General features: G+C 41.3%; 1 protein-coding gene across 5 annotated transcripts; it reads left to right on the forward strand.

Annotated features, from left to right (window-relative positions):
- Positions 1–12,149: 12,149 nt before the first annotated feature.
- LOC123148733 (ATP-dependent DNA helicase PIF1) lies at positions 12,150–19,651 on the forward strand. 5 transcript variants are annotated; one of them, XM_044568221.1, is made up of 8 exons: positions 12,150–12,550; positions 13,045–13,201; positions 13,341–13,673; positions 14,074–14,262; positions 14,370–14,444; positions 14,529–14,811; positions 16,548–16,629; positions 16,839–19,651. In XM_044568221.1, exon 8 carries the CDS (start codon positions 17,094–17,096, stop codon positions 18,201–18,203), a length of 1,110 nt encoding a protein of 369 aa, XP_044424156.1. In that variant the 5' UTR covers positions 12,150–12,550; positions 13,045–13,201; positions 13,341–13,673; positions 14,074–14,262; positions 14,370–14,444; positions 14,529–14,811; positions 16,548–16,629; positions 16,839–17,093; the 3' UTR covers positions 18,204–19,651. The 5 variants fall into 3 exon arrangements, with proteins under 5 accessions (XP_044424156.1, XP_044424155.1, XP_044424159.1 ...); XM_044568220.1 differs by having other exon boundaries at positions 16,548–19,651; XM_044568222.1 differs by lacking the exon at positions 16,548–16,629.
- The last annotated feature ends 886 nt before the right edge of the window (positions 19,652–20,537 follow it).

The following is a 20,537-nucleotide window of genomic DNA, read 5'->3' on the forward strand; positions in this document are numbered from 1 at the left end:
CATAGACATGTGTTGTCATTTGATTAACGGGATCACATCATTAGGAGAATGATGTGATTGACATGACCCATTCCATTAAGCTTAGCACCCGATCGTTTAGTATGTTGCTATTGCTTTCTTCATGACTTATACATGTTCCTATGACTATGAGATTATGCAACTCCCGTTTGCCGGAGGAACAATTTGTGTGCTACCAAACGTCACAACATAACTGGGTGATTATAAAGGAGCTCTACAGGTGTCTCCAAAGGTACATGTTGGGTTGGCGTATTTCAAGATTAGGATTTGTCACTCTGATTGTCGGAGAGGTATCTCTGGGCCCTCTCGGTAATGCACATAACATAAGCCTTGCAAGCATTGCAACTAATGAGTTAGTTGCGAGATGATGTATTATGAAACGAGTAAAGAGACTTGCCGGTAACGAGATTGAACTAGGTATTGAGATACCGACGATCAAATCTCGGGCAAGTAACATACCGATGACAAAGGGAACAACGTATGTTGTTATGCGGTCTGACCGATAAAGATCTTCGTAGAATATGTAGGAGCCAATATGAGCATCCAGGTTCCGCTATTGGTTATTGACCGGAGACGTCTCTCGGTCATGTCTACATTGTTCTCGAACCCGTAGGGTCCACACGCTTAACGTTACGATGACATTTTCATTATGAGTTTATATATTTTGATGTACCAAAGTTTGTTTGGAGTCCCGGATGTGATCACGGACATGATGAGGAGTCTCGAAATGGTCGAGACATAAAGATTGATATATTGGAAGCCTATGTTTGGACATCAGAAGTGTTCCGGGTGAAATCGACATTTTACCGCAGTACTGGGAGGTTACCGGAACCCCTCGGTAACCTAATGGGACTTAATGGGCCTAGTGGAGAAAGAGGAGAGGAGGCCTAGGGGCTGCCGCGCGCACCTCCCCCCAAGTCCGAATTGGACAAGGAGGGGGGGCGGCGCCCCCCCTTTCCTTTCTTCCCTCTCCTCCTTCCCCCCAAGTCCTAATCCAACTAGGGAAAGGGGGGAGTCCTACTCCCGGTAGGAGTAGGACTCCTCCGGCGCGCCTCCTCCTAGGGCCGTCCGCACCCCCCCCCCCCTTGCTCCTTTATATACAGGGGCAGGGGGCACCTCTAGACACACAAGTTAATCCTCGTGATCGTTTTCTTAGCCGTGTGCGGTGCCCCCCTCCACCATACTCCTCGATAATATTCTAGCGGTGCTTAGGCGAAGCCCTGCGATAGTAGAACATCAAGATTGTCACCACGCCATCGTGCTGACAGAACTCTTCCCCGACACTTTGCTGGATCGGAGTCTGGGGATCGTCATCGAGCTGAACGTGTGCTAAAACTCGGAGGTGCCGTAGTTTCGGTGCTTGATCGGTCGGACCGTGAAGACTTACGACTACATCAACTGCGTTGACATAATGCTTCCGCTGTCGGTCTACGAGGGTACGTAGACAACACTCTCCCCTCTTGTTGCTATGCATCACCATGATCTTGCGTGTGCGTAGGAAAATTTTGAAATTACTACGTTCCCCAACAGTGGCATCAGAGCCTAGGTTTTATGTGTTGATGTTGTGCACGAGTAGAACACAAGTGAGTTGTGGGCGATATAAGTCATACTGCTTACCAGCATGTCATACTTTGGTTCGGTGGTATTGTTGGATGAAGCGGCCTGGACAGACATTACGCGTACGCTTACGCAAGACTGGTTCTACCGACGTGCTTTGCACACAGGTGGCTGGCGGGTGTCAGTTTCTCCAACTTTAGTTGAATCGAGTGTGGCTACACCCGGTCCTTGCGAAGGTTAAAACAACACCAACTTGACAAACTATCGTTGTGGTTTTGATGCGTAGGTAAGATTGGTTCTTGCTTAAGCCCGTAGCAGCCACGTAAAACTTGCAACAACAAAGTAGAGGACGTCTAACTTGTTTTTGCAGGGCATGTTGTGATGTGATATGGTCAAGACATGATGCTAAATTTTATTGTATGAGATGATCATGTTTTGTAACCGAGTTATCGGCAACTGGCAGGAGCCATATGGTTGTCGCTTTATTGTATGCAATGCAATTGCGCTGTAATGCTTTACTTTATCACTAAGCGGTAGCGATAGTCGTGGAAGCATAAGATTGGCGAGACGACAACGATGCTACGATGGAGATCAAGGTGCCGCGCCAGTGACGATGGTGATCATGACGGTGCTTCGAAGATAGAGATCGCAAGCACAAGATGATGATGGCCATATCATATCACTTATATTGATTGCATGTGATGTTTATCTTTTATGCATCTTATCTTGCTTTGATTGACGGTAGCATTTTAAGATGATATCTCACTAATTATCAAGAAGTGTTCTCCCTGAGTATGCACCGTTGCGAAAGTTCTTCGTGCTGAGACACCACGTGATGATCGGGTGTGATAGGCTCTACGTTCAAATACAATGGGTGCAAAACAGTTGCACACGCGGAATACTCAGGTTATACTTGACGAGCCAAGCATATACCGATATGGCCTCGGAACACGGAGACCGAAATGTCGAGCGTGAATCATATAGTAGATATGATCAACATAGTGATGTTCACCAATGAAACTACTCCATCTCACGTGATGATCGGACATGGTTTAGTTGATTTGGATCACGTGATCACTTAGAGGATTAGAGGGATGTCTATCTAAGTGGGAGTTCTTTAGTAATATGATTAATTGAACTTAAATTTATCATGAACTTAGTACCTGATAGTATCTTGCTTGTTTATGTTTGATTGTAGATAGATGGCTCGTGCTGTTGTTCCATTGAATTTTAATGCGTTCCTTGAGAAAGCAAAGTTGAAAGATGATGGTAGCAATTACACGGATTGGGTCCGTAACTTGAGGATTATCCTCATTGCTGCACAGAAGAATTACGTCCTGGAAGCACCGTTGGGTGCCAGGCTTGCTGCTGGAGCAACACCAGATGTTATGAACGTCTGGTAGAGCAAAGCTAATGACTACTCAATAGTTCAGTGTGCCATGCTTTACGGCTTAGAATCAGGACTTCAACGACGTTTTGAACGTCATGGAGCATATGAGATGTTCCAAGAGTTGAAGTTAATATTTCAAGCAAATGCCCGGATTGAGAGATATGAAGTCTCCAATAAGTTCTATAGCTGCAAGATGGAGGAGAACAGTTATGTCAGTGAGCATATACTCAAAATGTCTGGGCATAATAATCACTTGATTCAATTGGGAGTTAATCTTCCAGATGATTGCGTCATTGACAGAATTCTCCAATCACTTCCACCTAGCTACAAGAGCTTCGTGATGAACTATAATATGCAAGGAATGGTTAAGACAATTCCTGAGCTCTTCGCAATGCTGAAAGCTGCGGAGGTAGAAATCAAGAAGGAGCATCAAGTGTTGATGGTCAACAAGACCACTAGTTTCAAGAAAAAGGGCAAAGGGAAGAACAAGGGGAACTTCAAAAAGAACAGCAAGCAAGTTGCTTCTCAGGAGAAGAAACCCAAATCTGGACCTAAGCCTGAAACTGAGTGCTTCTACTGCAAGCAGACTGGTCACTGGAAGGGAACTGCCCCAAGTATTTGGCGGATAAGAAGGATGGCAAGGTGAACAAAGGTATATATGATATACATGTTATTGATGTGTACCTTACTAATGCTCGCAGTAGCACCTGGGTATTTGATACTGGTTCTGTTGCTAATATTTGCAACTCGAAACAGGGACTACGGATTAAGCGAAGATTGGCTAAGGACGAGGTGACGATGCGCGTGGGAAATGGTTCCAAAGTCGATGTGATCGCGGTCGGTACGCTACCTCTACATCTACCTTCGAGATTAGTATTATACCTAAATAATTGTTATTTGGTGCCAGCGTTGAGCATGAACATTATATCTGGATCTTGTTTGATGCGAGACGGTTATTCATTTAAATCAGATAATAATGGTTGTTCTATTTATATGAGTAATATCTTTTATGGTCATGCACCCTTGAAGAGTGGTCTATTCTTATTAAATTTCGATAGTAGTGACACACATATTCATAATGTTGAAACCAAAAGATGCAGAGTTGATAATGATAGTGCAACTTATTTGTGGCACTGCCGTTTAGGTCATATCGGTGTAAAGCGCATGAAGAAACTCCATACTGATGGACTTTTGGAACCACTTGATTATGAATCACTTGGTACTTGTGAACCGTGCCTTATGGGCAAGATGACCAAAACACCGTTCTCCGGTACTATGGAGAGAGCAACAGATTTGTTGGAAATCATACATACAGCTGTATGTGGTCCGATGAATGTTGAGGCTCATGGCGGATATCGTTATTTTCTCACCTTCACAGATGACTTAAGCAGATATGGGCATATCTACTTAATGAAACATAAGTCTGAAACATTTGAAAAGTTCAAAGAATTTCAGAGTGAAGTTGAAAATCATCGTAACAAGAAAATAAAATTCCTACGATCTGATCGTGGAGGAGAATATTTGAGTTACGAGTTTGGTGTACATTTGAAACAATGCGGAATAGTTTCGCAACTCACGCCACCCGGAACACCATAGCGTAATGGTGTGTCCGAACGTCGTAATTGTACTTTACTAGATATGGTGCGATCTATGATGTCTCTTACTGATTTACCACTATCGTTTTGGGGTTATGCTTTAGAGACAGCCGCATTCACGTTAAATAGGGCACCATCAAAATCTGTTGAGACGACGCCTTATGAACTATGGTTTGGCAAGAAACCAAAGTTGTCGTTTCTGAAAGTTTGGGGCTGTGATGCTTATGTGAAAAAGCTTCAAGCTGATAAGCTCGAACCCAAATCGGAGAAATGTGTCTTCATAGGATATCCAAAGGAAACTATTGGATACACCTTCTATCACAGATCCGAAGGCAAGACTTTTGTTGCTAAATTCGGAAACTTTCTAGAGAAGGAGTTTCTCTCGAAAGAAGTGAGTGGGAGGAAAGTAGAACTTGATGAGGTAACTGTACCTGCTCCCTTATTGGAAAGTAGTACATCACAGAAACCGGTTTCCGTGACACCTACACCAATTAGTGAGGAAGCTAATGATGATGATCGTGAAACTTCAGAACAAGATACTACTGAACCTCGTAGATCAACCAGAGTAAGATCCGCACCAGAGTGGTATGGTAATCCTGTTCTAGAAGTCATGCTACTAGATCATGATGAACGTACAAACTATGGAGAAGCGATGGTGAGCCCAGATTCCGCAAAATGGCTTGAAGCCATGAAATCTGAGATGGGATCCATGTATGAGAACAAAGTGTGGACTTTGGTTGACTTGCCCAAAGATCGGCAAGCAATTGAGAATAAATGGATCTTCAAGAAGAAGACTGACGTTGATGGTAATGTTACTGTCTACAAAGCTCGACTTGTCGCAAAAGGTTTTCGACAAGTTCAAGGGATTGACTATGATGAGACCTTCTCACCCGTAGCGATGCTTAAGTCTTTCCGAATCATGTTAGCAATTGCCGCATTTTATGATTATGAAATTTGGCAGATGGATGTCAAAACTGCATTCCTTAATGGATTTCTGGAAGAAGAGTTGTATATTATGCAGCCAGAAGGTTTTGTCGATCCAAAGGGAGCTAACAAAGTGTGCAAGCTCCAGAGATCCATTTATGGACTTGTGCAAGCCTCTCGGAGTTGGAATAAACGCTTTGATAATGTGATCAAAGCATTTGGTTTTGTACAGACTTTTGGAGAAGCCTGTATTTACAAGAAAGTGAGTGGGAGCTCTGTAGCATTTCTGATATTATATGTAGATGACATATCACTAATCGGAAATGATATAGAATTTCTGGATAGCATAAAGGGATACTTGAATAAGAGTTTTTCAATGAAAGACCTCGGTGAATCTGCTTACATATTGGGAATTAAGATCTACAGAGATAGATCAAGACGCTTAATTGGCCTTTCACAAAGCACATACCTTGACAAAGTTTTGAAGAAGTTCAAAATGGATCAAGCAAAGAAAGGATTCTTGCCTGTGTTACAAGGTGTGAAATTGAGTAAGACTCAATGCCCGACCACTACAGAAGATGGAGAGAAAATGAAAGATGTTCCCTATGCTTCAGCCATAGGCTCTATCATGTATGCAATGCTGTGTACCAGACCTGATGTATGTCTTGCTATAAGTCTAGCAGGGAGGTACCAAAGTAATCCAGGAGTGGATCACTGGACAGCGGTCAAGAACATCCTGAAATACCTGAAAAGGACTAAGGATATGTTTCTCATATATGGAGATGACAAAGAGCTCATCATAAATGGTTACATTGATGCAAGCTTTGACACTGATCCAGATGATTCTAAATCGCAAACCGGATACGTGTTTACATTAAACGGTGGAGCTGTCAGTTGGTGCAGTTCTAAACAAAGCGTTGTGGCGGGATCTACACATGAAGCAGAGTACATAACTGCTTCGGAAGCAGCAAACGAAGGAGTCTGGATGAAGGAGTTCATATCCGATCTAGGTGTCATACCTAGTACATCGGGTCCAATGAAAATCTTTTGTGACAATACTGGTGCAATTGCCTTGGCAAAAGAATCCAGATTTCACAAGAGAACCAAGCACATCAAGAGACGCTTCAATTCCATCCGGGATCTAGTCTAGGTGGGAGACATAGAGATTTGCAAGATATATACGGATCTGAATGTAGCAGATCCGTTGACTAAGCCTCTTCCACGAGCAAAACATGATCAGCACCAAAGCTCCATGGGTGTTAGAATCATTACTGTGTAATCTAGATTATTGACTCTAGTGCAAGTGGGAGACTGAAGGAAATATGCCCTAGAGGCAATAATAAAGTTATTATTTATTTCCTTATATCATGATAAATGTTTATTATTCATGCTAGAATTGTATTATCCGGAAACATAATACTTGTGTGAATACATAGACAAACTAAACGTCACTAGTGTGCCTCTACTTGACTAGCTCGTTAATCGAAGATGGTTATGTTTCCTAACCATAGATATGTGTTGTCATTTGATTAACGGGATCACATCATTAGGAGAATGATGTGATTGACATGACCCATTCCATTAAGCTTAGCACCCGATCGTTTAGTATGTTGCTATTGCTTTCTTCATGACTTATACATGTTCCTATGACTATGAGATTATGCAACTCCCGTTTGCCGGAGGAACACTTTGTGTGCTACCAAACATCACAACGTAACTGGGTGATTATAAAGGAGCTCTACAGGTGTCTCCAAAGGTACATGTTGGGTTGGCGTATTTCGAGATTAGGATTTGTCACTCCAATTGTCGGAGAGGTATCTCTGGGCCCTCTCAGTAATGCACATCACATAAGCCTTGCAAGAATTGCAACTAATGAGTTAGTTGTGAGATGATGTATTACGAAACAAGTAAAGAGACTTGCCGGTAACGAGATTGAACTAGGTATTGAGATACCGACGATCAAATCTCGGGCAAGTAACATACCGATGACAAAGGGAACAACGTATGTTGTTATGCGATCTAACTGATAAAGATCTTCGTAGAATATGTATGAGCCAATATGAGCATCCAGGTTCCGCTATTGGTTATTGACCGGAGACGTCTCTCGGTCATGTCTACATTGCTCTCGAACCCGTAGGGTCCGCACGCTTAACGTTACGATGACATTTTCATTATGAGTTTATATATTTTGATGTACCGAAGTTTGTTCCGAGTCCCGGATGTGATCACGGACATGAAGAGGAGTCTCAAAATGATCGAGACATAAAGATTGATATATTGGAAGCCTATGTTTGGACATCGGAAGTGTTCCGGGTGAAATCGGCATTTTACCGGAGTACCGGGAGGTTACCGGAACCCCCCGGTAACCTAATGGGCCTTAATGGGCCTAGTGGAGAAAGAGGAGAGGAGGCCTAGGGGCTGCCGCACGCCCCTCCCCCCAAGTCCGAATTGGACAAGGAGGGGGGCGGCGCCCCCCCCCCCTTTCCTTTCTTCCCTCTCCTCCTTCCCCCCAAGTCCTAATCCAACTAGGGAAAGGGGGGGAGTCCTACTCCCGGTAGGAGTAGGACTCCTCCGGCGCGCCTCCTCCTAGGGCCGGCTGCACCCCCCCTTGGTCCTTTATATACAGGGGCAGGGGCACCTCTAGACACACAAGTTGATCCTCGTGATCGTTTTCTTAGCCGTGTGCGGTGCCCCCTCCACCATACTCCTCGATAATATTCTAACGGTGCTTAGGCGAAGCCCTGCAACAGTAGAACATCAAGATCGTCACCACGCCGTCGTGCTGACGGAACTCTTCCCTGACACTTTGCTGGATCGGAGTCCGGGGATCGTCATCGAGCTGAACGTGTGCTAAAACTCGGAGGTGCCGTAGTTTCGGTGCTTGATCGGTCGGACCGTGAAGACGTACGACTACATCAACCGCGTTGACATAACGCTTCTGCTGTCGGTCTACGAGGGTACGTATACAACACTCTCCCCTCTTGTTGCTATGCATCTCCATGATCTTGCGTGTGCGTAGGAAAATTTTGAAATTACTACGTTCCCCAACAGTGGCATCAGAGCCTAGGTTTTATGTGTTGATGTTGTGCACGAGTAGAACACAAGTGAGTTGTGGGCGATATAAGTCATACTGCTTACCAGCATGTCATACTTTGGTTCGGCGGTATTGTTGGATGAAGCGACCCGGACCGACATTACGCGTACGCTTACGCGAGACTGGTTCTACCGACGTGCTTTGCACACAGGTGGCTGGCGGGTGTTAGTTTCTCCAACTTTAGTTGAACCGAGTGTGGCTACGCCCGGTCCTTGCGAAGGTTAAAACAGCACCAACTTGACAAACTGTCGTTGTGGTTTTGATGCATAGGTAAGATTGGTTCTTGCTTAAGCCCGTAGCAGCCATGTAAAACTTGCAACAACAAAGTAGAGGATGTCTAACTTGTTTTTGCAGGGCATGTTGTGATGTGATATGGTTAATACATGATGCTAAATTTTATTGTATGAGATGATCATGTTTTGTAACCGAGTTATCGGCAACTGGCAGGAGCCATATGGTTGTCGCTTTATCGTATGCAATGCAATTGCACTGTAATGCTTTACTTTATCACTAAGCAGTAGCGATAGTCGTGGAAGCATAAGATTGGCGAGACGACAATGATGCTACGATGGAGATCAAGGTGTCGCGCCGGTGACGATGGTGATCATGACGGTGCTTCGAAGATAGAGATCGCAAGCACAAGATGATGATGGCCATATCATATCACTTATATTGATTGCATGTGATGTTTATCTTTTATGCATCTTATCTTGCTTTGATTGACAGTAGCATTTTAAGATGATCTCTCACTAATTATCAAGATGATGAGAGCTCAAATTAATTTTGCAAAAGACTGTTAAGAGGTCTAGAAAGAATTGGTCTAAGAAACCTGATGATGCATTATGGGCTTATAGAACTGCATACAAAAATCCTATGGGTATGTCTCCGTATAAAATGGTCTATGGAAAAGCATGTCACTTATCTCTCGAACTAGAACATAAGGCATATTGGGCTATTAAAGAGCTTAACTATGATTTTAAACTTGCCGGTGAAAAGAGGTTATTTGATATTAGCTCACTTGATGAATGGAGAACCCAAGCTTATGTAAATGCCAAATTGTTTAAAGAAAAAGTTAAAATATGGCATGACAAAAGGATACAAAAGCGTGAGTTTAATGTAGGTGATTATGTAGGAAAACTTCTCTCTAAATGGGAAGGCCCCTATGTTATCGAAGAGGTCTATCGTTCCGGTGCCATAAAAATCAACAACTTCGAAGGCACAAACCCGAAGGTGGTAAACGGTCAAAAAATTAAACATTATATCTTAGGTAATCCCGTAAATGTTGAAACCAATATTATTAAAACCGTAACCCCGAAGGAATACATAAGAGACACTTTCCAGAATGTTTCAGACTCCGAAAAGGAATAGGTATGTGGTACGGTAAGTAAACCGACTTCAAAACAATTTTTAAGGCAATATTTCTCTGTTTTGGAATATTTAGAAAAATAGAAAAATAAGAAGCAGTCCGGGAAGGACACAAGGGCCCCACGAGGGTGGTGGGCGCGCCCTACCCCCCTGGGCGCGCCCCCTACCTCGTGTGCACCTCGTGTGCCTTCCGGACTCCGTTTTCTTGCACATTACGTATTTTGGTCGGTAAAAATTCATTATATAATCTCCCGGAGGTTTTGACTCCCGTATCACGCAAAAATCTCCTGTTTTTGTTTCGAGCTGTTTTTCTGACAGATCTAGGTTATCATGACGGCCCCAAGCGCCTCCAAGGACAAGTTCTTCGAGAAGGTCATCAACCCTTACCTTGCGGAGGTGCTGCGACACCCTCAAACCATTGAGTTGCGTGATGGGTTGCTGCACATCCGCGATGAAGAGGGACCAAAGGGGACCGGAAGCATAGAGACGAGGCTTGAAGGATTGGAGCAACAAGTTTTCAAGTGCCAGGGGATGGTGGAGCGTGGAATCAACGTTAGCCACACGATGCTCGCGGAGTTCACTAACAATTACAAGCCGGATGCCAAGAACACCGAGGAAGCCATCTTCAAGCTATATGAGAAGATCGAGCACCTCCAAGCCCAAGTCTATGACCTTCAAAACCAAAACTGTGAGTATGAATATAGATTCAAAAGAATGAGTTTGGCTGATTTGAGGATTCCGGAGACTCGATCATCTTTCTATGATGGTGAACCTATGCCTTGGAAGATGGATGGCAAGCCCGCATCATCAACAACACCTCCGCCGTCTCCTCCAACAAAGAAGAATTGAGTATCTGGGTATGGGCACTCCCCTTGGCAACTGCCAAGCTTGGGGGAGGTGCCCCGGTATCGTATCACAATCACAACTCCTATCTTTACCATTTTTCTTAGTTCAATCCTATTAGTAGTATCTTGATCTAGTAGAATAAAGTTTATGGCATGATCTAGTTCTGAGTTTTGCTTTATGATCTCTTTATGTAATCGAGTTCGTGAGCTATATAGTAAAGATTAGTGTTGAGTCAAGGGCTTGATTATTTTGCCATGATCTTGGGTGAATAAAAGAAAAGAGAAAAGAATAAAAAGAAACAAAAAGTTCATATTGATCTTATTGAGAGTAATGACTTCACATAGAAAGAGTATGATGATTAAAAGTTGTTGGGAGTTGGCAGACATAGCTTTGGTCATTGTTGCAATTAATAGGAAGTAATAAGGAAAGAGAGGTTTTCACATATAGATATATTATCATTGACATCTTTTATGATTGGGAGCACTTATTAAAATATGACATGCTAAAGAGTTGATATTGGACAAGGAAGACAACGTAATGAGTTATGTATTTCTTATATCTGAGATAAAGTATGTTGTCATGGATCCTCTAACTTGTTGAGCTTGCCTTTCCCCCTCATGCTAGCCAAATTCTCAGCACTAAGTAGAAATACTACTTGTGCTTCTAAAATCCCTAAACCAGTTTTGCCATGAGAGTCCACCATATCTACCTATGGATTGAGTAAAATCCTTCAAGTAAGTTGTCATCGGTCCAAAGCAATAAAAATTGCTCTAAATATGTATGATTGATTGGTGTGGGAGAAATAAGCTTTATACGATCTTGTGATGTGGAAGTAATAAAAGCGACGGACTGCAAAATAAAGGTTCATATCACAAGGGGCAATATAAAGTGACGTTTTTCGCATTGAGATTTTATATATCCAACCATAAAAGCGCATGGCAACCTCTGCTTTCCTCTACGAAGGGTCTATCATTTATTATTTTCCTCTACCTTATGCAAGAGTTATGGTGATCTTCACCTTTTCTTTTTCATTTTATGTTTTGGCAAGCTCAGCATGTTGAAAAGAACATGATATATATCTATACTACTCTATAGTGTACCAATTTTGAATTTGGTCCCCTCTCTCTCCTCCTAGCATCTCAAGCCAAACATGGACCATTGATTCAGCTTCCTGTGTTCAAGATCTGCCGTCAGATCTTTACCAAACCGAACCCAAGGGCTGAAATCTTCGGGATTCGCAGCCGCCCCCGCGCGCGCTTTGGTTTTGAGCGCTTTGGATGCGTGTGCTCTGTTATTCTGGAAGCACCTAGAGCATCCCCACCTAAATAAAATACCAACAAAAAAATCCCGCGCCATCTCCTCTCTCTCATCGAAGCAGACTCTGTTTCGTGGTTTCACCATCCCCTCGCCGTCGCCCTGTACTCGCGCCACCGCTTCCTTCCTGTTCCTGGCATCTCCTCTAGAGACAGATCTTCCCTACGCCCCCGGCCGCGGCAAGCCCTCCTCCCTTTCAACCCCAATCGCTCAAACTCGGGCCGCTGCAGGAGCTTTTCCTTCATGCGTTCATAACCCCTTGCTACTGTTCCACGTGGTCGCCGCCACCGCTTCCTGGCAACTCCGGCCGTATGCGCATCAGGCCAATCCGCCCCGGATGCCATCGCTGCTGCAAGTGCTAGCAGCCGGATGACATACCAGTGCAGCCCGACGGCCGTGAACAAAGCATCCTCAACCTCACGCACTAACAGCTTAGATGTTGAGGAGGTAAGATACAATTTGAGAAAGTATAGAAGTGGTGCTAATTTCTTTGATGATCTTTATACATTCTAATTATATGTGTATCAGATGCCATAAATCCGAACCCAGATTTTGTATTTCAGTATAGAAATCAAGAAATTGTATCACAGCGTACTCTGACCACCACGTGTTTGTGTTTATGTCCACAAAGTTTTTTTTCCGTTTCATTTCTCATACTTCCATAGAAGTGTTACAGCCATTTAAAACCCCGTCTTCACTGCTGTATGTTACATTTGAAATGATCTTTTATAGAGAACACTGCTATATGTTACACTGTACCATGTCAAAATCTGTACTGACAAAACATCAATATTGTCTATTGTTGGATTATTTATGAATATCAATTAATATGCAAAAAAATAGTTTGCTACAAGAAGTTTTATGTGACTTAAGCTTCGCGTGCGTATACTGCCGCATGCTCTGCCTATGCTTATGCTAATGTCGTCTACTATGTTGCTCAGCGCCTTGGCAGAGTCAAGTGTGGACAATTATCTAGGAAGCAAGTGAATGGAAGTTCAAGTCACCATACAGCAGGATCCATTGGAATGCCATTACGGGCCCCTTTTCAAGATATTACAAATGTGGTTGACTCACATAGTTTATCAAAAGGGAAACAAGGTACGTCCTTAATATTTCTGGTCACCAGAATATTGAAACAAGATTAGAACTTCTTAGATGTTAAATAAATAAATAAAACCTATGCCTTGTGTATTAAAAGAGTGCTCACGGTTTTTCTGAAATGTTCTATTTATTTCAGCACAAAAAATTCTTGGTTCAGTGGATCATCCAATTACTGGGACAAAACGATCAATCAATCTATCTGGCATATCCATACAGTCAAATACTCCTTCAACTGGACACGTAAGTCTACCAACAAATGCTTCCGAGCGTAAGCGTTATCGTGATCGGGAAAGATACTTGGAGATGACTCCAGAATAGCGCGCTGCCTACCTGGAAAGGAACCGTGAGTACAAACGGAGAAGGAAAAATCCTGCTGCAGTTAGTGATAATGCACAATCTGGGAGTCAAACTTGTACTTGTACCAATGGAAGCATGCACACAACTATTCTCACCAGTTCAATTACAGAAGGTACATATTAATGCAATAATATTCTGTCTTACTTTTTTAGTATTAACATAAATTCCTTCATGTCCTAATTATTATTACATGAATTGTCACTTAATCATGTTATGTTTATCTCCAAAACGGGCATGTATATGTATATAAGGAAAAACATGCTTATCATTCAGATTGTGATAGGCATTTCTGATGAGTAGAATATTAACATCCACTTCCTGCTCTACTATTATTTGTTAATACATATTACTGTATAATTATTATTTTTGGCAGAACTCATACCAATAATTTAATGAGCTTAAACTTTCTGCATCTTACAATATCCTTCGATTTGGCATAATCAGTCTAGTTGCTAAAAGTTAGACCGTGATCAGTCCATTCGACATATCTACATCATGTAATTAATTGACAGGTACTGGTCAACATAAGCGTGTATCAGCATTCCTGGACAAGGGCAGTGGACATAAGAGAAGGAGAATGTCTAATGGGGCAGGTCGTAGTAATACTGGAAAGGGAACACATGAAGATGGTGTAGCCAATGAGCAGGAAGACCATGACAGCACCATCTATGTTCCAGATGGTTCTTTTCCTGTCCTAGAAGGTAATACAATTGTCACGGTGTACCATAGCTATTTCTAATGCATCGATCAATCATCGACTTTACTTCTCCTAAAATATTATTTTACTGATTGACAAATTGATGTATAGATGAAACTGGGCAATCTGAATATATGACTGAAGATGATGATAAAGATGATGAGGGTTACATATTCGCTGGACACGGTAAGCATTAATGTGTGTTCTTAGTATAAATAATTATTACTACCATTGCGACACAGTTTTCTCACTATTAAAAAGAATGAACAGGAACGGATTGCGTATTATCATATCGAGACCAAAACCATGCAAATTGTGAAATGCAAGAGGATCCCTTTGATTGTATATATCGGAATGAACCAAGTGGCCATCATGTTTTGGAGCCAGTGCCTAACTGCACAAATTGCAATGCAAAACGGTTCCAGTATGAGAATCCAACATTTTGTTGCATGGGTGGCAAGGTCAAGATAGTAACTCCATATGTTCCTGATGAAATGCGCCGACTATACACAAGTCAAGATCCTGACGCTAAGTACTTTCAGGACAATATCCGGTACTTCAATTCTCACTTCTCTTTTACCTCTCTTGGTGTTATCTTGGACCAGAGATATTGCAATAAAAAGTCTGGTGTTTACACTTTCCGTGCACAAGGTCAAATTTATCATCGAATTGATCAATTGGTTCCAGTAGAAGATGGCCCTAAGCATTTACAACTATACTTTTATGACACTGAATCAGATTTGCAACACAGATTTCGTTATTCTCCAAATCTTGATAGAGTTCTCATTGGAAAATTGGCGAGCATACTTTCATCTAATCCTTACGCCCAGACATTTCGAAGCCTTGGTTCAGTGTCAAACCTTGATGAGTATCGAATTGAGCTCAACACAGACATTTCTTTAGATCAACGAGTATATAATGCACCAACTACATCACAAGTAGCAGCAATCTGGGTAGAAGGAAATAATCCTCAGGGTCACTTCGATAGGAGTATAATGGTATATGGTAAATCAAATGATCCACAGTACATAAAAGCGTACCATGGCTGTTATGACCCACTTTCATATCCACTATTTTCCCAAACGGGGAAGTTGGGTGGAACTTGAAAATACCAAAAGTGAGATCAAATGTCATTGTTAATAAGATCAATCAAGAAGATGACTATAACAAAGAAGGTAAATTGTGCCGCATAATCAACTGTCACTTATATTATATTTTAAAAATTATTTATCTAAATTAAAATGTTTTCCATTATAGGGATGGAGTATAACTCTGGTTCATTTGTTTCACCAAGGGAATACTATTGTTTCAAACTGCAAGTGCGACCGAATGAATTTAATGTTTTGCTTTTTGGCAAACGACTAACTCAACAGTACATTGTTGATATGTACATTAAGATTGAGTCAATAAGATTGGCATTCTACCTAAAACCAGCAAACCAAAATCTTATACAAGCAAATTTATATCAAGGGCTGGTTGATAGTGTTGTTGCGGGTGAGACACGTGTGTGCATGAATGGGAAGTGTATAGTGCTCCCACCCTCTTTCATAGGAGGCCCACGGGACATGAGGCGACAATATCTAAACGCCATGGCTTTGGTCCAATGGTTTGGAAAACCAGATCTATTTCTTACAATGACATGCAATCCAAGTTGGGAGGAGATAACAAAAGAGCTCGCACCAGGACAATTAGCACAAGACCGGCCAGATTTGGTAGCACGAGTATTCAAGGCAAAATTGGAGGATCTTAAGAATCTTATATTTAAAAAGAATTTTTTTGGTGAAGTTGCCGCTCACGTGCGTGTTATTGAATTTCAAAAGAGGGGGCTACCCCATGCACATTTCTTAATAATCCTAAAGTCGGATTATAAGATAAATAACCCAGATCAGTATGATCAAATTATATCAGCTGAAATTCCTGACAAAAACAAGTACCCAGTGTTACATGATTTAGTTATTAAACACATGATGCATGGGCCCTGTGGCGTTCTCAATAGTAAAAATTCCTGCATGCAAAATGGGGAATGTAAATACCATTATCCCCAAGCATTCTCAGATGCTACATTGCAAGGGAAAGACTCATATCCAATTTATAGACGCAGGGATGATGGCGGTAAAGTGCGCATTAGGGGATCTGTTTTGGATAATAGATGGGTTGTGCCATATAGTCCATACCTACTTATGAGATATAATTGCCATATAAACATCGAAGTTTGCTCCAGCATCAAGGCTGTTAAGTATTTATTTAAGTACATTTACAAGGGTCATGACCGTGCCTCTTTTATTGTAGAAGCCGCAGAAGGTCGAGTTATTGATGAAATTCGTGAGTATAGAGATGCCCGCAATATGGAGAATTTACTCTTTCGACCTGAGTGAGATGTCTCCTCCCGTTCTACAGTTACAAGTCCATTTGCCAAATATGCATTTGGTCCGTTATAAAGACTGTGACAATTTGGAAAATGTGATTAGTATAGAATCATCTTCCAGGACAATGCTTACTGAGTATTTTAGAATGAACTCTATCGATCCTTATGCTAGAAATTTCCTATATAAGGAATTCCCTGAATTTTATACATGGCAGAGGAACCACAAGACATGGAGACAACGTACCAAGAGAATTCAAATAGGTCGACTTGTGGCTGCTCACCCTGCAGAAGGTGAACGCTATTACTTGAGAATATTGCTAAACCATGTGAGGGGGGCTACATCTTTTGATGATTTACGTACTGTTGATGGTGTTGTTTTCTCCACATTTAGAGAAGCTGCAGAGAGAAGGGGTCTCATAGAAGCAGATGATAGTATTTCTGACTGTCTCACCGAAGCTGCCACATTTCAAATGCCCTATGCACTTAGAAGGCTTTTTGCTACAATTTTGGCATTATGCGAAGTTACAAATGTTCGTGCATTATGGAACAATCACTTTGACGCAATGTCTGACGATTTTCGTAGGGAGAACATAAGTGATGAAGCAATCGAGAAACTCGTGCTTGGAGATATTCGATATTTGTTATATTCCATGGGAAAGGACATCAAGACCTTTGATCTTCCAGATCTATTGGATGCTGATGATCTGGACAGCTTAGAGGCGAGAGAATTGAGTGAAGAAATGTCTATTGAAGTTGCTAAAGAAGACCTGGAGCTGCAGGCAACTTTAAACAATGAACAACAGCTTGCTTTTGATGAAATAATGGACCACGTCTTGAACCAGAAGGGTAAGGTCTTCTTCATTGATGGTCCAGGAGGTACAGGAAAGACGTACCTTTATAAAGCTTTATTGGCAAAAGTAAGATCAATGGGTTTGATAGCCATTGCAATAGCAACATCTGCCATTGCAGCTTCTATCATGCCTGGTGGTCGGACGGCACATTCCAGATTTAAAATACCAATAAATGTTCAAGAAGATACTGTGTGCAACTTCAGTAAGCAGAGTGGGACAGCTGAATTACTTCGAAGAGCATCTTTGATAATTTGGGATGAAGTTGCCATGACAAAACGGCAAGTAGTTGAGGCACTTGATAGATCCCTGCAAGATATTACTGGTTGTAGATCACAATTTGGAGGTAAAGTAATTGTGTTCGGAGGAGATTTCCGACAAGTCCTTCCAGTAGTTAGGCGTGGCACTAGAGCCCAAATTGTTAATGCCATTCTCAGAAAATCTTATCTATGGGAGGATATAAGACAAATAAAACTCTGGCGCAATATGAGAGCACAAACAGATCCATGGTTCTCTGATTTTCTCTTGAGAGTTGGCAATGGCGTTAAAGAATCAATTGGTGAAGACTATGTGCATTTACCTGAAGAGATGGTTGTAGGTTACACACATTCAGAGACCTCGGTTAGTAAGTTGCTAAACGAAGTATTTCCTTCACTTGACAAGAATGGAAGATTACCGTCTTATATAAGTTCTCGTGCCATTCTTTCCACCAAGAATACGTGGATGAATTAAATGTGAAGCTTATAGACCGATTTCCTGGAGAAGAAAAGGTCTACTATAGTTTTGATTCAGAAGTGGATGATACTCACAATCACTACCCACCTGAATTCCTGAATTCTCTCACACCTAATGGCCTACCTCCACATGTTCTCAGGTTGAAAATAAATTGCCCTGTGATCTTGCTTCGGAATTTAGATCCTCATAATGGGTTATGCAATGGAACAAGGCTTATTATTAAGGCATTCCAAGATAATGCTATCGATGCTGAAATTATTGGAGGACAACATGCCGGAAAGCGAGTATTCCTTCCAAGAATACCTTTGTATCCTTCTGAAGATGATGTGCTTCCCTTCAAGTTCAAGAGAAAGCAATTTCCAATTCGTCTTAGCTTTGCAATGACAATCGATAAAGCTCAAGGTCAAACAATTCCGCATGTTGGTATCTACCTTCCAGAACCTGTGTTCTCTCACGGTCAACTATATGTTGCATTGTCCCGAGGAATATCAAGGCAAACGACAAGAATACTTGCCAAGCCAAACAGGGATGTCGACCCATCAGGAAAAAGTACCAAAAATATTGTCTATAAGGAGGTTTTGGCATGATAAATGTATATAATGCATAACTGTCTTTGTTTCATATATATGAGCATGCTTTACTTTGTCTCATAATATTGGTATGTTGATAATTGTTGAGATTTTTTTATAAATATACGCATATATTAGAATCATGAATAACATAGGCCTTATATTCTAATATGTTCTATAGATATATGAACACATAATGTTTTCTGTTCAGAGAGAGCATGAATGGAGTATTGTGCTACTATTGTCAACTTTTTTGTTTGCTGTAGTTCTAAGTTTGTGTCCAGAAGATCATCAACTAGATCAGGATCCTTGTTTCATGTATAATACACCGAATCATTTTTATGTGCAAACCATGAATTTGATTTGCTAAGCTGGAATTTGGTCATTTATGTTTTTTGATTATGCTAGCCTTAGATTGCACAAAACCATGATCGACATTGCAGACTGGTTTTATACCATATAGAAGGTGTTGTTTTTATCTTGTCATTGAATGCCTCTTCGCACATTTTTTGTCTCAATACTTAACTTGATACACTCTCATGTTGGCAAGGTCAATTGGAATCTTATGCCTTTATGGATCATGAACTTGAAATGAAGGCTTCTGCTGAGCTCTAAGCATCCATGCTTCAGGCAACATTACTATTAGGTGCCAGCTTCATTTTGGCATGAGCTACCCTCTTTAGTTGTGGATTTGAAAAATGTTAGTAAAAGAAGTGTATGTATCTATATGTACTGTTGTACGTGACATAGCTGTCTATAAACAATATGTGAGATCAACCCTGAAAACAAACTCAGCTCGCAAATAGCAATAATTGTATGGTGGGCGATTCTACCGTGACCTATTTGGTTATAAGTTATTGATGTTTGACTTGTAGCTGTGAGCACTTGTGTTGTTGCATATTGTAGTTGAGCTTTTGCTTATGTTGTATAGTAGGATACATTTTCCAAACCTATATATGGATGAGAAACAAGGGGTCTAAAAATAGAAATGATTATTTTCTTTTACGTAAATTGGACCCTCTGCTATCTTTTAGTTCCATCTCAACTGGTTACTACGTGCAAAGCACGTGCAGTTTACTAGTATATATATATATATAATTGGATGTAGGGGAGCATGAACCATTATTGTTGACATTACCCTTGAGGTAAAAGGTTGTGGGGCAAAACTATAAGCCCCTATCTTTCTCTGTGTCCGATTAAAACTCCGTAACCACAAGTATCGCGTGAGTGTTAGCAATTATGAAGGACTAAATGATAGTTGAGTATGTGGACTTGCTTTTTAGCTCTGACATAGACTCTTTCCGATGTTATGATAAATTGCAATTGCTTCAATGACTGAGATTATAGTTTGTCGGAGCCCAATAAGGTTTATGATTTATACTTTTGCATTGTGAATAGAAGATCACTTGAACATAAGTAATCATATGACAAAATCTATATATGTTGTTGTTATGAGAATAATCATGATGCCTTCATGTCCGTATTTTATTTTTTTATTGACGCCTGTACCTCTAAACATGAGGACATATTTATTGTTATCGGATTTTCGCTTGAGGACAAGCGAGGTCTAAGCTTGGGGGAGTTGATACGTCCATTTTGCATCATGCTTTTATATCGATATTTATCACATTATGGACTGTTATTTCACTTTATGTCACAATACTTATGGCTATTCTCTCTTATTTTACAAGGTTTACATAAAGAGGGAGAATGTCGGCAGCTGGAATTCTGGTCTGGAAAAGGAGCAAATATTAGAGACCTA

The sequence above is a fragment of the Triticum aestivum genome, chromosome 7A (genome assembly GCF_018294505.1).
Source record: "Triticum aestivum cultivar Chinese Spring chromosome 7A, IWGSC CS RefSeq v2.1, whole genome shotgun sequence".
In the NCBI taxonomy this organism is placed as follows: domain Eukaryota; kingdom Viridiplantae; phylum Streptophyta; class Magnoliopsida; order Poales; family Poaceae; genus Triticum; species Triticum aestivum.